Source organism: Pleurodeles waltl, chromosome 3_1, assembly GCF_031143425.1.
Source record: "Pleurodeles waltl isolate 20211129_DDA chromosome 3_1, aPleWal1.hap1.20221129, whole genome shotgun sequence".
NCBI classification, from domain to species: Eukaryota; Metazoa; Chordata; class Amphibia; order Caudata; family Salamandridae; genus Pleurodeles; species Pleurodeles waltl.
The window spans coordinates 1,024,346,729-1,024,362,290 of record NC_090440.1 but is presented as its reverse complement, the minus strand read 5'-3'; the positions used below and the strand labels follow the sequence as shown (position 1 = coordinate 1,024,362,290).

The following is a 15,562-nucleotide window of genomic DNA, read 5'->3' as shown; positions in this document are numbered from 1 at the left end:
GGCAGGGGGGTCGGTGTGAAGGGAGGACTCGGGATGGGGGAGGGGGTTGGGGGAGACCCCTACCAGTGCCAGGGAAGGAATTCCCTGGCACTGATAGTGCCTACTGCCATGGATGGTACAGAACCTCACGAAATCCATGCCGGTATGCGGGGTTGTGAAATCGCTGGTGGTGTAGTGACAGCCGCTGGTCTGGAGACGGAAGTCTCCAGCCCAGCTGTCGTTACCACCCTGCCAGTCGGACGGAGAAGTGGCGGTTTAGCATGGCTTGTAATGCCATTTTGTTTTCCGCCGGCCTGTTGTCGGTATTACCTCCATTTCTCCACCGACCGCCAGGGTTGTAATGAGGGCCTTAATCCTTAGAAAACAGTGAGAATGCTGTTGTTACACAAAGTACCTGGTTTGCATCAAAAATAAAGCCGCATGGGCGAGCGTGCGTCGGAAAAGCCAGTGATGCTTCGATTCCTTACTCACAAGTGTGGCCGTACATTGTTTCCCTCTCCAGTCGGATCGGACATACGCCATTTCTCCTCCCTCACAAGAGAGGGATGTGTCAATTTCCGGACGGGCCCCCTTGGTCCGGGCGGGCTTTGCGTTGATTCTTCATCCCCAGTGATGTTGCTTTGAAATCTGGTTGCACGGTGTCAGGAAACCGCGCTGCGAGGGATTTGAGTTGTTATCAGCAGCCACTAGAGCGTGTTCATGTTGTTTCTCCAGCCACGATGCATCGATCTTCCAGCCACGATGCAGGCGGAGCATCGGTTTAAGCCGTGACGCCGGCGGCACATTGTTAATAAGCTGCTTTACATATAGTGCATCAAAAATGTACCTGCACGGCGGTCTGTGAGAGGATTTCAGTCCTTTTCCACCAGCTTCACCTTTTAAGGGCCCAGGGACTGGATGGGGCACCACTTGGCTGGGCAGGATTCTCCCCGGAGAGGCCAGGCAGAGAATGTCTTTGATGGCCCTGAAACTTCAACAACAGGAGGCAAGCTCAACTCAAGCCCTTGGAGATTCTTCTCAAGTAGGAATGCACAAGAAAGTCCAGTCTTTGTCCCCTTTCACAGGCAGAAGCAGCAACTGCAGGATAGCCCAACAAAGCACAGTCACAGGCAGGGGCAGCACTTCTCCTCAGCTCTTCAGCCCTTCTCCTTGGCAGAGGTTTCTCTTGAATCCTTAAAGAAATCTGAAAATGTGGGGTTTTGGGTCCAATACCTATACCCCTTTCTGCCTTTGAAGTAGGCCTACTTCTAAGACAGTCTCTGTTGTTCACAAGATTCAGACCAGGCTCCAGACTCACATCAGAGGGTTGGAGACTGCATTGTGAGAGGGCAGGCACAGCCCATTCAGGGGTAAGTGACAACTCCTCCTACCACTCTAGCACAGATGGCCCATCAGGATATGCAGGCTACCCCCTAGCTCCTTTTGTCTCACTGTGTAGAGGGAATTCACACCAGCACAACTGTCAGTCTGACACAGACAGGGAATCCACAAACAGGCAGAGTCACAAAATGATTTAGGCAAGAAAATGTCTACTTTCTAAAAGTGGCATTTTCAAACTAACAATCTAAAAACCACCTTCACTAAAAGATGTATTTTTAAATTGTGAGTTCAGAGACCCCAAACTCCACTTCCTATCTGCTCCCAAAGGGAATATGACTTTTAATGATATTTAAAGGCAGCCCTAATGTTAACCTATGAGAGAGCTAGGCCTTGCACCAGTGAAAGCTGAGTTTAGCAGTCTTTCATTGTTAGGGCATGTAAAATACAAAAGTACTTGCCCCACCTTTAACTTACACTGCACCCTGCCCAAGGGGCTACCTTGGGCTTATCTTAGGGGTGCCCTACATGTAGAAAAAGGGAAGGTTTAGGCCTGGCAAGTGGGTACACTTGCCAGGTCGAATTGGCAGTTTAAAACTGCACAAACAGACACTGCGGTGCAGGTCTGAGCCATGTTTGCAGGGCTACTCATGTGGGTGGCACAACTAGTTCTGCAGGTCCACTGGTAACATTTGATTTACAGGTCCTGGGCATCTCTAGTGCTCTTTACTAGGGATTTACTAGTAAATCAAACATGCCAATCAGGAATAATTCAATTACACATACAATTTACACAGGAGCACTTTCACTTTAGCATTGGTCAGCAGTAGTAAAGTGCCCAGAGTACCAAAAACAGCAAAAACAGAGTCCAGCACACAGTCAAAACATGGGAAGCAGAGGCAAAAAAGACAGGGGAGACCACGCCAAGGATGCCAGATCTAGCACTAGTCTAGTACGGTAATCCGTCTGGGGTAGGTGGCAAGAATGTCTCACAACATCCTGTCCTCTGTGGCCTTTTGCAAACCTCTGAGCAGCCAGACACCAAAGCATTGTTCAAAGAATTGTCTGCCTGGCCCACAAGCCTTACAACAGGTCATCTGCCAAGCGTGGTGCCAGATTCAGACTAAGGTGCCTCCCTCCAGGAAAATCTGTTGTATCATTCATATCAGATTCAGTTGTTGAGGCACAGTCTTATTGAAGCACCACAAATGGTATGGCTCTGATGCAATACCTACGCTCCTGCATGCCCCCATGTCTGGTTGGAAGGAAGGACTGTTTCATGGCCTACTGGTGTGACAGCTGTTCGATCCCCGATCAACCAACTATCAGTCTGTGGGGCCGCCACCGGGGGTGTCGTCAGACCCTTAGCATGCAACCACATCCAGGTTTTCTCAGGAGTCGAAAAGAACATTTCTCCATTGCTCAATAAGGCCCAAAAGAGGTGCCTATGATCCACAGCATCCTCCAGTCCCTGGGCAGACCCCACCATCCTCAGGCGTCACTTTGTGGCAGTCCAAGCCCTCTCCAGGGCACTTGGCAGGGCTGATTTTATTATTAGGTATCTCTGAGTAATTTGATGAATAGAAACATGTTTTTATAGTCCGGATAGTTCAGAGCCTTTCAGAACAATGTTGGTTAAAACACATTTTGTCAAGTAAAGTAGAAATTGTTTCAGCAAGCGTAGAAAAGTCTTTATACTTATAATGCTTATGTCTTTTATTATTTATTGGGAATCATCGAAAACTACAAAGAAAACTAGTTAGTTTGTTTCTGAAACAAAAAAGAGCAGAAAGTGCTGTGCTTATTAATGCAGCCCCTTTCTTTCCAGAGAAGTAGCTCAGAAAACTCTCTCGTTGCAATGGATTTTTCTGGAAAAAGAAGTCGGGTGATAGAAAATCCATCTGAAGCACTTTCTGTTGCAGTCCAAGAAGGTTTATTGTGGCGGGTAAACTCAGTTTTATGTCTATTTTAATTTCTTTATTATTTTTCTTTGTTTCAATTTGTGGAACACAGCACCAATAAATGGATTTTGTTTTCTAGAGGAAAAGCTGCACGCGTCTGAATGCGCATGGTATTCCACCAAGTCCTCCAATTTCAACAACAAGCATAGGTACAGTACATCCCATATAGAAGATTGTATGGCTTTACATTGATTTAAAAACAAAAGGCAAGTCACTATACTTTTTGAAAGGACATAATTGTGAATGCAAAATACTGTTTACAAGTTTAAGGACTGAAGGGTGAAAAAATATATAAAGTATTCCACATCACTTACATTTTAGAGCATTATGACTAGACCACACAATGTTAAGCCTTTGTATGTCACACTGAATGCACCTGTTGTCGTGCTTTTCTTCGTGCGAAGCGCTATCTGATGAATTGAAATCCAGGACGGAGGCCAATCATCAAATCAATAAATGTTATAATGTGAAGCACATTCCACTCCACGGGAAAGATAGAGTGGTTTTATTTTCAGACCACAAAGGTTTATTAAAAGATTAAAAATTTACAAATTCCAACCATCAAATGAATTTCAGTCAGTAAGCAATAAATGAATGGATCGTGAAAATATGAAGTTCAGTTAATAAAAGCCATACATGCAAGAGGACCAACTGTTATAAAGTCGTCTCAAATTAATATTTAAGTAAACAAATTCTTCCATAAAGTGTGCACCCTAATCTGCTCTAAGGTGCATGTCTCTATGTTTTCTGGAAAAAGTCTTCCGTGCAATAGCTTTAATCATTAAGGGCCAGATGTACAAATCCTTTTGCATGTCGCAAACTGCGGAAAACGCAGTTTGCGGCATGCAAAAGGCCGAACGCAATGCTCATCCCCAAATTGCGAGTCGGTACCGACTCACAATTTGGGAATGCGACTCGCAAATAGGAAGGGGTGTTCCCTTCCTATTTGCGACCGCATCACCATTCAGAGTTGCTTTGTGACCGCGAATGCGGTCGCAAACCAACTCGCAGTTACCACCAGTGTCACACTGGTGGTAAAACATTCGCAAAAGGGAAGGGGTCCCCATGGGACCCCTTCCCCTTTGTGAATGCCGAAAAAAATATTTTTTCAGAGCAGGCAGTAGTCCTATGCAGTGCTTTAAATGGAAAAATAGAAGTGCAGGTACTCTGTACCAGAGTACCTGCTTGTTTCTGAGAAGTGCGGTACTCCCCAATTAAAAGTATTAGGTTTTTCTTGAGATATGCCGGTACTCTCCCTCTCAAAATAAAAAAGTGCCGGTACTCAGTACCGGAGAGTACCGGCCCATTTAAAGCACTGGTCCTATGGACCACTGCCTACTCTGAAAAAAACAAAAACAAATGGTTTCGGTTTAGTTTTCATTTTGCAGCTCGTTTTCCTTTAAGGAAAACGGGCTGCAAAATGAAAAAAAAACTGCTTTATTGACAAAAAAGTCACAGACATGAAGGTCTGCTGACTACAGCAGGCCACCATCCCTGTGAGTGCAGGGACTCGCTATGGGGTCGCATGAATATTGATGAGGTGGGTCTTTGCGACCCCATAGCGAGTCGCAGAAGGTGTCTGAGACACCTTTCTGCATCCAATTTTGCGAGTTGCAAATAGCGAGTCGGTCAGACTCGCAATTTGCAAGTCGCAAAATTGGAGTTTACTACATCTGGCCCTAAATGCTTCAACCAGGTTGAGGCACACGGATAATCTAGACTCAATATTTTCTCAGGATTGTTCACACTAAGGCTTCTCTAATGCCTTTCAATATTACAATTATCTACAACATAAGGAGATACATTGGACCAGTTTACACTCTGCAGATCCACTGTTGGGGTTAACAATATTCCACAGTTATCACCTAAAACAAAGAGCAAATGTTCACTGGCTCTCATTTAAAATGTTGTTTCCTGTGCGAATAAATTCCACATACAATTCGAGAAGTTATAGTGTACATGTGCAGTGCTCAAAAGTGAATCGAGTGATGTTATGAGACACATATATACAATGTACCTCGAAAGGACGCCCCATTGTTGAATGCTACACAGTCCAATGTAACCTTCCTTGTGTTGAAAAATAAATGTGTTGCAGACACTCCCTTTTTTAGTGTCGACGTTTCGACCCACACATACATTTTTTTGGGACTCCTCAGGACAGTAAAGGATGTCTACCACAACACACTAGAGGGTCAAATCCATGCACATTAACAACAGGGTCTTCATGTGATGCCCTCCATGTTAAAGTTGGTAACTTCCTGCATTTGTCTGTACTCACACTCTCTGCTGCCCCCCAGGTTTGTGCATGTGAGACTAGACACACCATAATTCCAGTGCTTCTATCACACTTCAAGTACATATTCCAGCATTTCACAGTTAGAACAAACTATAAACAACACCCTTTCAACAATGTACTCCAGAGGGCACTGAGGAACCCAATAAAACTCGGAGCGATTCACAAACCATGGGCTGCAGGAATATTTTACTCAGACCACCCAGTAAAAGCTTGTTTTGGATAGAAAAATAGCCGTACAATAAAATACATCAATAAGCCCCCATGTCTTTCCCTCAAAGTCTGCTGCTCATTACCAGTTGAAGACATTCCTTGATCAAAGTCAGAGATTGTATGTTTGACGTTTAAGCTACCTCTGTCTCAAAATTCATTTGAGTCTAGCACCATTTAAAGTGATATGGCTTACAAATCTGCCATATGCACATCTGTGTGAAAGAGAAAGATTTACCTTTTTTTAAGGTTTGGGGGTTCGCCCTTAATAATTTTGAAGAGGAAATCATGAACAATTTGGGATATTTTACACCAAAAAACTGGTTGGAACGTCAGAGTTTCTTAAGGGGCAGAGATAAGATACTTCTAATAATGTTATGATATTCCAGGCAAGCCTTACCATTCACAAGGGTTATTGGTGCAGCCACAATGTATTTCCAGCCAAATATTCCTTAAAATAAGCTAGTAAGATAATAAAATCAGTTACATGGATTATACAATTAGACAAGACTTACCTGTTTTGGGGGGCTTGGAGTTTCCTCTTCGATAACATTTTGAAGAAAACATGGGCTAATGAGGAATTTCACTGCACAGAGTGGTTAACGCCACAAAGGTTCCGATCTGAAGGGGCAGTAATAAGATGGTTCTAATCACTTTGTGATATTCAAGGAAAACGTTATCAATCACAGGGGTAATTGGTGCTTACTGTCTCCTAGAAAGCTTGGACAAAAGGTAAAACAGTGTATTTTCATCCCAATTTCCCTTCAAATAAGTGAAAGAGCAATATGTATTAAAATCAGTTAAAACAGATGATTAAATTACACAAAGCCAGTCTTTTATCAGGATGACTATACAAAATATAGTCGTTTTATTTTCTATACTTACTCTTCCAAGTATATTCTCACCTTACTTTATAACTGAGAATCTACTTGGTAGGGGCATGATGAAAATATCATAATCAGGTGCCATGGAGAGCCATAGCTACACAAGTCCTACAGGCTGCCATAGCAGGCTGTGGTACCTCACATGACCAAAATGGAGACAGGATGCAACAATTGTTTATGGTCAGGACCATGACAACAGTATTGCTACCAAGAAGGTTTTCAAATGTGAATGATGACATGCCTTCATAATACATGAAACTATAATCATATCGGTACGTTTTCTACACTAATAGAAAATGTCCTGTGCCTTCTGGGCATTGTATCAATTATTCCCCAATTATCAGCTTTAAATATAATCCTGTTATTCAAAACGTGTGACCAGAATATGAGTTTAGGAAATCCTCATTCTCAAGGAGAGAATGTTACTAGTGCAATCGGGCAGAATCCTATTTTTTTCTTGTGATTATTCCTCAGCTCTAAGTGGAAAGTCAAGGCCCTGCTTATAATCACTGTGAATTCTGCACTACTGGAGATGTCTGATCCTTTGTGTCGGTTATTCTGGGAGAGGGGCAGAATAACTGGGGACACATCCCAACAATGACATCCCAACACTTGCAATGATACCCTGTGTGCACTCATGTGCAGCTTGACTACCATGTCCAATTACTGTATCCACAAACCGAGGACATGTTCAGTTGTCCTGTAATCTATTTTGTTTTAAAATGCTCAGAGCCACCTTTTGGCTGCAGCCTGCACATACCTACCAACACAGCAGCGTCTACTTTAAAGGCTTCATTAGCCTATACATTCAATAGATTAAGAGAAAACTACCCTTCAATAATAGGATGACGTGTATTTATAACAACATTTCGTTATGGATGCTTAGTACATCTTTTGAACCCATCATAGTGAGATATTTTGTGCATCTTTTATGATTAACATGAGAACGCCACCATTAAATGAGCACTAACTTTGCCTGATATTGTCTGTGTCCAGACAGGTGTTATCACATATCACACCCACCGTCGTCCCCAAGTGGCTGATGATAGTTTAGCCATCAAAGTTGACAATACAAAACACTGATGAACCCATATTATTACGCTGAATGTATATTCCAACTAAACCGATTGTATTGTGGACTATAATTATTAATAATGCGGGATATTGATATGTGTTTGTGTGCTTTTTATAGCTATACACATATCACAACCTTGGTTTCACCACAGAATTTCAAGAGATGAAGCCCAGAGATTGATATCACAGCAAGGACTTGTAGATGGGTAAGTTGTGTTGTTTTTTAAAACTTTTTTCAATTAAACACAAAGAAGGAAACAATAGGAGTTGACAGTTTTGATTTCTCATTGCATGAGAAATGATTAAAACTTGCCACATTGGGGCTGAATGTAAAAAAAAAACACAACAATGAATCCATGGAAAGTCGGGTACCCTCACTCTGGTAAGTGGTGAGGAATCACTAATCAAGAAAAATGCTGTGGTGTCAGCTCCCTTAGATACTTTTCTGATCCAGTTTTAGGCTGTACTTGTAAACTCTGATTTGAGAAGTTCAAGGCATATGCCAATGGCTGTAGGCCAAAGTATGTAGGCAGAGACACATTTTTGGCAATCTGATTTTTCCATGCAGTATCCAATATCTATCCACAGGCATTGTAACCATTTGTGGGAATGCGTTGACTATTTTCCACTTGGTGTCTATGAAGGGTATGCCACATCAGGCATTTTGTTCATGACTTACTGTGCCTGGTGGGCTGCTCATCATGGCAGGCCTTGTTGAATCTTCCAGCCGATGCTACATGCCTGGCTGATCACCCTTTGAATCATCTCAGACTTTGTGCTTCATTTCAGTCTGAGACCATTACCTAACAGGGGCCCTCAATCCAAAGATCATTTTGGGTTCCTGCTAACCATGCCAAGCTTGTTAGGGCAGAAGGTCCAGAGGGATGTCCTCTGAGGAACGTTCACAAATGTCTCTCAGCTCTATGTGGAAAATAGTTCTCTGCTCGGTCTCTCTGAAATATTCCAAACTCACATACACTTGCAAGTGTCCATAGACAGCTAATAAAAAAAAAAAATTGGGGATTTTTTAATTCTGACTTTGATATCTGCAGTTCTTTCGGTTATTTACTGATTGGGGAAGTGCTTTGGTTCTGATTTTTTCACTTCTTTTTTCTTTTTCTTTTTGTGAGATACTTGTAGATCAAGCCATTGAAAAGCAAGCACATGCTCTGATGATTTATACATGCATGTTCCTCTGTCTCTGACATTGCCTCTAAATTAGGGGTGGGACATTGCATATTCCACTCTGATCGACCAGACAGAGTGGTGTTTTCTTTCACTTGGGCCAACCTTTTTAATGGATCCTTCACTGCTTGTAGATTCTGCTCTGTCCTTTATTCTTCCCCCGGGGTCATTACACACCTCTCTTCTTTTGTATTTTGAGATAGACCCTCCTGAGTTTCCCCTTTCTCTTCCCACAGAAACCAGCATTCAGATTATTTTTGCTCAGGAATAGGTGGTATGGCCCGTTTCTGTCTTTAAGTACAGTGTAAGCTTTCTCTCCTACTTCAGATGGGGCTGTTAGACTTGGCGGTGATACCTCCTGCCCCCCTTCTTAATCTGTTTGCCCATTACCTTTAACTTCCTGCCATGTACCATCCCTCTCATTGGAGGTTCTACAGCAGATTTTGTTGTTGGTTCTATAGTATCGCCTTTAATTTCTTACTCACCATTATCGAGGATTCCATTTCTGACAAGAGCTCCGCTTGAGCATTACTTTGAGTGTCCGGAGCAAGCTGTTTTGTCAAGAGATCAGCTGTGTTTAGTAACATTGTATTACAAGCACTTGGCGTCTCTTACTAATCCACCTTTGTTTGTATTCTTTCACCTGCCAGGGTGAAATCAGATGCCACTATATGTTGTGAGCAGGAGCTGTTTTCCTGAGCTCCTGCTCACTGGACTGGAGGAGGCAGTGCTACCAATGTGACAAAATGAAGGTAAATAGTTACAAGCTCCTTGTACCGTAGGTGCATCACTTTTTCACATCAAAAAGTTAGGCACCAGCGGCGCAAGGGCTTTGTAAATAAACCCCTTGGGCCCAGATCCTCAAAGGTTTAGCTTCGGTTTAGCGTTACTTTTGTAATGCTAACCCGCCGTTATACTTTTTTTGGGATTCTCAAACCAATGCAAATTGGTGTTTGCGTTGGTTTGTATGGCAAACTAATGCAAAGCAGCGTCAAATGCTGCTTAGCATTACTTTGCATCAAGGGGGCATTACATGGGTGGTATGTGGGCGTAGCCGTGCTATCACCCATGCTTTTTGGCGCTAAACCGTATTCTGAAACATCAGAAGAAAGGGTTTAGCACCAAAACTTAGAGTAGCTGAAAAGCAGCCAAACGGAGAAATGGTTTTATTTCTCCCTGCTTTTCTGACTTTGCCTGCCTGCTGCAATGTACAGCACACATGCAAAGTTGGGAAAGCATTTCCTCTTGTATGGGCATAGTATTTTGTACAGGAAGGATACCCTTCCTGTAGAAAACCTATGCTAGACTCTCACACACACACACACAAACACTGCCTAGCACTACAGCGCTAAGGTGTGTGTGTGGCGCACAGTAGTTGAAATTAGCATTGGGGCTAGGGAGAGTGGTGGAGAGTGCCATGTCTATGTGACCTGTATAGACAGACCCTCCCTGTGTACAGGCTGTCTGAAAAGTATGCACAAAGCCCAACTGTCACTCTGCCCAAACGTGGATTGTGATCAAACTGCAAAACACCAGAGTCATAAGCACAGAGAAATGCTCACTTTCTAGAAGTGGCATTTCTATAATGGTAATACAAAATCTACCAACACCAGCAATCAGCATTTCACACTACCATTACAACCATACCAAACATGCCTATGCTACCCCTCATAAATCAGACAATACCCCATAGACATAAAGCAGGGCATTTCTAATGCAATCCTATGAGAAGGCAGCACTCACAGCGTTTAGAAACCAAATAGGCTGTTTGTCACTTCCAGGTCAGGCCACGCTACCAGGCACATGTCCTGCCTTCTACATATATAGCACCCTGCCCATAGGGCTAACTAGGGCCTACCTTAGGGGTGACTTACATGTTATAAAAGGGGAGTTCTGGGCCTGGCAAGTATATTTAGATGCCAGGTCCCTATGGCAGAAAACCGAGCCACACGCCCTGTGCTAGCAGGCCTGAGACAGGTTTGAAAGGCTACTTCTGTGGGTGGTGCAAGCACCGCTGCCGGCCCATTAGTAGCATTTAATTTACAAGCCCTGGCTATAGGTATACCACTGTACAAGTTATTTTTAAGTAAATTAAATGTGCCAATTAGGTATGAGCCAATCATACCAACTATAGAAGGGAGAGAAACCTGCACTTTAGCACTGGTCAGCAGTGATAAAGTGCTCAGAGTCCTAGAGCCAATAGCAAGAGGTCAGAAAAAATAGGAGGAAGGAGGCAAAACGTCTGAGGATGAATCCGCAAAAAGGCCCAGGTCCAACAATTGTCAAAACGCTCCTTTAAAACAACAAAGGTAAAAATTGCACATCTAACTGACAGTTTAATTCTTTCAAGTTGCTTCCATTTGACTTTGGGTCACTCCCGTGCTCAGAAATTTCAGAGGGGCGTTCAGCTGCCGCCCCAGGGTTCTCCTTCCATCCTTGGTAACACGTCTTCTCAGGCCTCCATATCTCCTCACAAAGAACTCATGCTTTCACTCCGGCCAAGGTAACATAGACATGAATGCACAATTGATTTAAATGACTATCCCAACTTTTCACATGAGCACAATGAATATAAAAATGATTAGAGAAAATAATGTTACTAAACACTGTTGCATAAACATACTTGAACAAGGATTGACAAATGCAGTTTACATAAGACTTTCACTGAATTTCACTTTACATACACTTTGCTCAGTATGAATCTCAGTGCACCACATTTATATGAAAGCCATTTACACATGTCACATAAGTAGCTGATTACTCCTTAAATTCACATTCTAAAAACATAATGGTGCAGCCAAATTATTCTCTCTCACCGGCTTCCCCATCAACATAAAAGTGTTACCAGACATGCTGTGTAGAGACATTTAGAAACACAGTGCACAATAATCATTCTTGAGTCAATTTTGCTAATTCTTAGTGAGTTAACTCTATCTGATATGTCCATATTATGACATAGCATAACAATTCATTTAACCCTTGGTCTAGAATAAAAAGGGCAAAAGAACAATAAATGTACTTTGGATTCTATAGCCAAGCTACATAAGGAGCATAATGGAGGCATGGCAGAAAATGAAGGCCATAATGATGTAAAATTTTGCTAAGGTCAAATCACTCTAAATCTTAATTTCAGGTACATGGATCTAGCACGTGGTGGATTAATATGATCTAAACATTCCTCGTACATACGCACAGCTTTTTGTTGCAAGAATGATTACGATAATGTGTATAGTGCTGCAGAGGATTTCCTTCTCTCCATAAATATTTCCCAGTATACAGCCTTCACTCTGGCATCTGCCTTTGGGCTGATGGAAGAAGGGTTTTACCAATAACCTCTCAGGACGAGTTCTACCATGATTTTCTTAATGTAGCTTAAGCAAGGGATCTTTGCAGATTAAGGTAGAGTAATAATCTCTTGCAACATATTCCTGAATAGACTGAGAATTGAGAAGAGTATCCTTTTGTGATTTGTGACATGCATGAGTTACTGTTGGTTAACCTGATCCCCAAGTGATCAACTGCATGACTATCTCAAGAAGGTTCTCCCCCAGGCTCATTTCCTCCTCACATTTTTTGGATGAATGAAACACATACATTTGGACTTCTGGGCATTAACGTTTAGCCCAAGCATATCACAGAAGACAGAGAACCTCTTAGAGATGTGGAGTCCATTCAAGGATTTGAGCAAGGTGTTGTCAGCCTAAAGTAAGGCTGGTACTCTCTCACCACGCAATCTGGGAGCATAACTTTCATAGATGGACAAAAAACGAATGCAGCCATTATTAAATAAAAGAAACAAGGTCGAAGGTAGAACATAAACTTGATGGGTAGCTGTATCCCATACATGCCTATCTTTCACTATCAATTTAGGATCTAGATGAAGAGCATTTTCTTGCATAATTGTGGCATATGGCAGCCTTGCTAGGCCACTGAAGATGTTGAGTGGATGCCCATGTGCTCTCTTTGTGCAACAGAAGGAGAAAAGTATTAAGGCCAGATATAACAAAACTTGACTGTGCATGGCTGCTGCGCCAAATTTGGCAGCATCACACACTGGCATTTTCAAAATGCAGGGATGCACCATATTTAAAAGAATACGGTGCACCCCTGTGTTTCCCCTTGCACCAGTGCTGTATTTTCTGCCATGTGCCAACGCAGCAACCCTTGCAACATTGTGCAAGGATGGCAGCGCTGAGGGGGGAATTGGTTTTGTGCAAGAAGGAACACCTTCCTGCACAAAAACAATCTTAAATGGCAATTTGTTCTTTCTATGTGTGCTGCAGAATGCAGCACACATAGAAATAGCAAAAAATGAGGAGAAATAAAAGCATTTCTTCTTGTTGCGCCCCAGGGGTGGCGTTAGATTTTGACGCAGCCTCAGGTTTATGAAAACTCATAAATCTGGGGCAGTGTCAAAATTCAATGGGTTTTTCTGTGGCACACCCACAGCAACACCTATTGCACGCCCCTTCCATGCAAAGTGCTGCGTGTGAAGATGCCGTATTTACAAGGTGGTGTAAATACGGTGCAGTGCATAGCACCACCAGAGCGTCACTAAAAGTGACGCTCCGGGCACTAGGTGGCTCTTAAATATGCCCCTACATGTCTTGTAACTGCCTCAAAATAGAGACACAGTCACTTGCACAGTGCACAAGCTCCCATCACAAATGCAGAAGGGCAAATTAGGAGCAGCTGAAAACAAAAACACTTTTGAACAAGATCAGGGTTGCAACAATCTCAGACTAATTAATGATCGTTATGGTCGCATTAAGCAACAGTGAGAAGTGTGCTTCTACTGTGTAGGTATGAATGAAAGCAATGTTCATTTAAGCATTTTAATTACTTATATGCACGTGTTTAACCGAGCATTATGCTTTGGGCAGTGCAATTTCTTTCTTGAGTACTGATATTCCAAGTTACCCAGTATCAGTTATATCGCTGTAACTCATTGACGGTTTTTAGCCTTAAAAGTTGCAATAAAGGATTTGTAACTAAGATTTTAACTTTAATACATAAAAAACACCCATACATTAGCAGCATATTACAGTTCACCTCATGCAGCTACATAATCGATCCTTATAATGTACAGTTATGGGTTCCTTTATCCAATCTATAATAAGAAACTGGATTGTTGTTCTTTCTTTAAAGCCACTTACCCGTTACCATTTAAAGGAGTCCTTTACTTACCTACCGGGATACAACGCAACCATATGGATGAATCTTTTTCATTTGTTAAGTTTGGTGGTTCAAAAAGGGTACTGTTAATATATTTCAATATAAATGAATGCAACATATGAAACCTGTTATTATGCGTAGTTTGTTTGTAATTATTTTGTAAGTGTGTGCAGTGTGATTTATTGCTTTGCATTTTGTCGCATTCTATTTTATGGTTTATTCGTTAGCTTAGATGTACTGAGTAATATATCGAATTTTTCTCTTCCATACATTGTTTCCGTTTTGTTCAGTGTATTTCTCTTAAGAGACAGCCAGAGCAATCCAAAACACTTTGTACTTTCTCTGTGCCATGGAAAGAAGATAAAACATTTTCAGATTGTTGTGGTAAGTGGCAATGATTTATAAAACTGTACAAGTGACAGATGAGCTAAACCTCAGCAGATATTGTCAAATTGTATATATGCCGATTCCACAGATTCTGTGTATAAGCAGAATTCAAAATGGTTTCATACTTTAAAATGAGTAACTTGTTGAAACCCGTAGAGTATATATATATATATATATATATATATATATATATATATATATATATATATATATATATGTATGTACTTACATATATTATATATATATATATATATATATATAGCGATAGCCAATAGGTATAGTTATGACCAACTTTTCTCATAGGCAAAGCTTTTTTTGTTTTGCAAATAACTTTGGTGCCATTAGACGAATCTTCACGAAATTTTCAAAAGTAGTTTGCCACTAACTTAAGCTGCTGTATGAAAGTTTTGGGATGATTTGTAAAACAGGGTAAAGAAAAAGGGGCAGGTGCCAATACACTTTTTCCCAATGCTATGGGGATTTTGCCATTTTTAGACATGGCTACAGCCTAAACTGCTGAATGGATTTACACAAATTTGGCAAAAAGCTAGATCTTGCTCTAAAAGGAGTCTTTTTTGTAATTTGGTGTAAATCTGTTCAGTAGTTTCAGAGTTATTAAAGGTAAAAAATAAATATACCTAAGGGTGGCGAGGGTCTGTGGATCCCAGAGATCTCAAAATGAGATCTAATTGGCTACCAACACTTTAACCAGGAAGTGTTGGAAGCCATCTTGGGACTCAGGCTCAGCTGAGTCCCAAGAAAAACTCTTAACAAATAAGCAAAGGGGCAGTGTAGAACTTACCAGTCCCCTGGGCCTGTTGGTTGGCTCCCAGAGGGACCTTGACTGGGGCCAAAAACTATTGAAAACATTTTTTTACGGCACATTTGCACAGGATATGTGATTACGGGTAAAATAAATTTAAAAAAAACAACCGCTGCTGCTGTGGTTGTTTACTATCTCCCTACCCAGCTGGGCCAGGTCTCAGGGGGTGTATTTACTAACATAATTTGGGGAGGGGTACATGCGCAGCCTGCCCAACTCCAGCCTGTTTTTGGCACCAGGGACCCCCAACCTC

The 15,562-nt window shown here is 41.9% G+C and overlaps 1 protein-coding gene across 3 annotated transcripts in view; it reads left to right on the top strand.

Moving 5' to 3' along the window:
• Positions 1 to 15,562, top strand: part of GRB14 (growth factor receptor bound protein 14) — a 1,076,705-nt gene that overhangs the window by 974,212 nt on the left and 86,931 nt on the right. For 2 of the 3 annotated variants that reach the window (XM_069224270.1, XM_069224268.1), the window contains 4 exons: positions 3,146 to 3,262; positions 3,358 to 3,427; positions 7,858 to 7,945; positions 14,390 to 14,483. In XM_069224270.1, coding sequence (XP_069080371.1) covers positions 3,146 to 3,262; positions 3,358 to 3,427; positions 7,858 to 7,945; positions 14,390 to 14,483 — 369 coding nt within the window. The remainder of the gene's footprint in view (positions 1 to 3,145; positions 3,263 to 3,357; positions 3,428 to 7,857; positions 7,946 to 14,389; positions 14,484 to 15,562) is intronic. The other variant, XM_069224269.1, reaches the window with a different exon arrangement.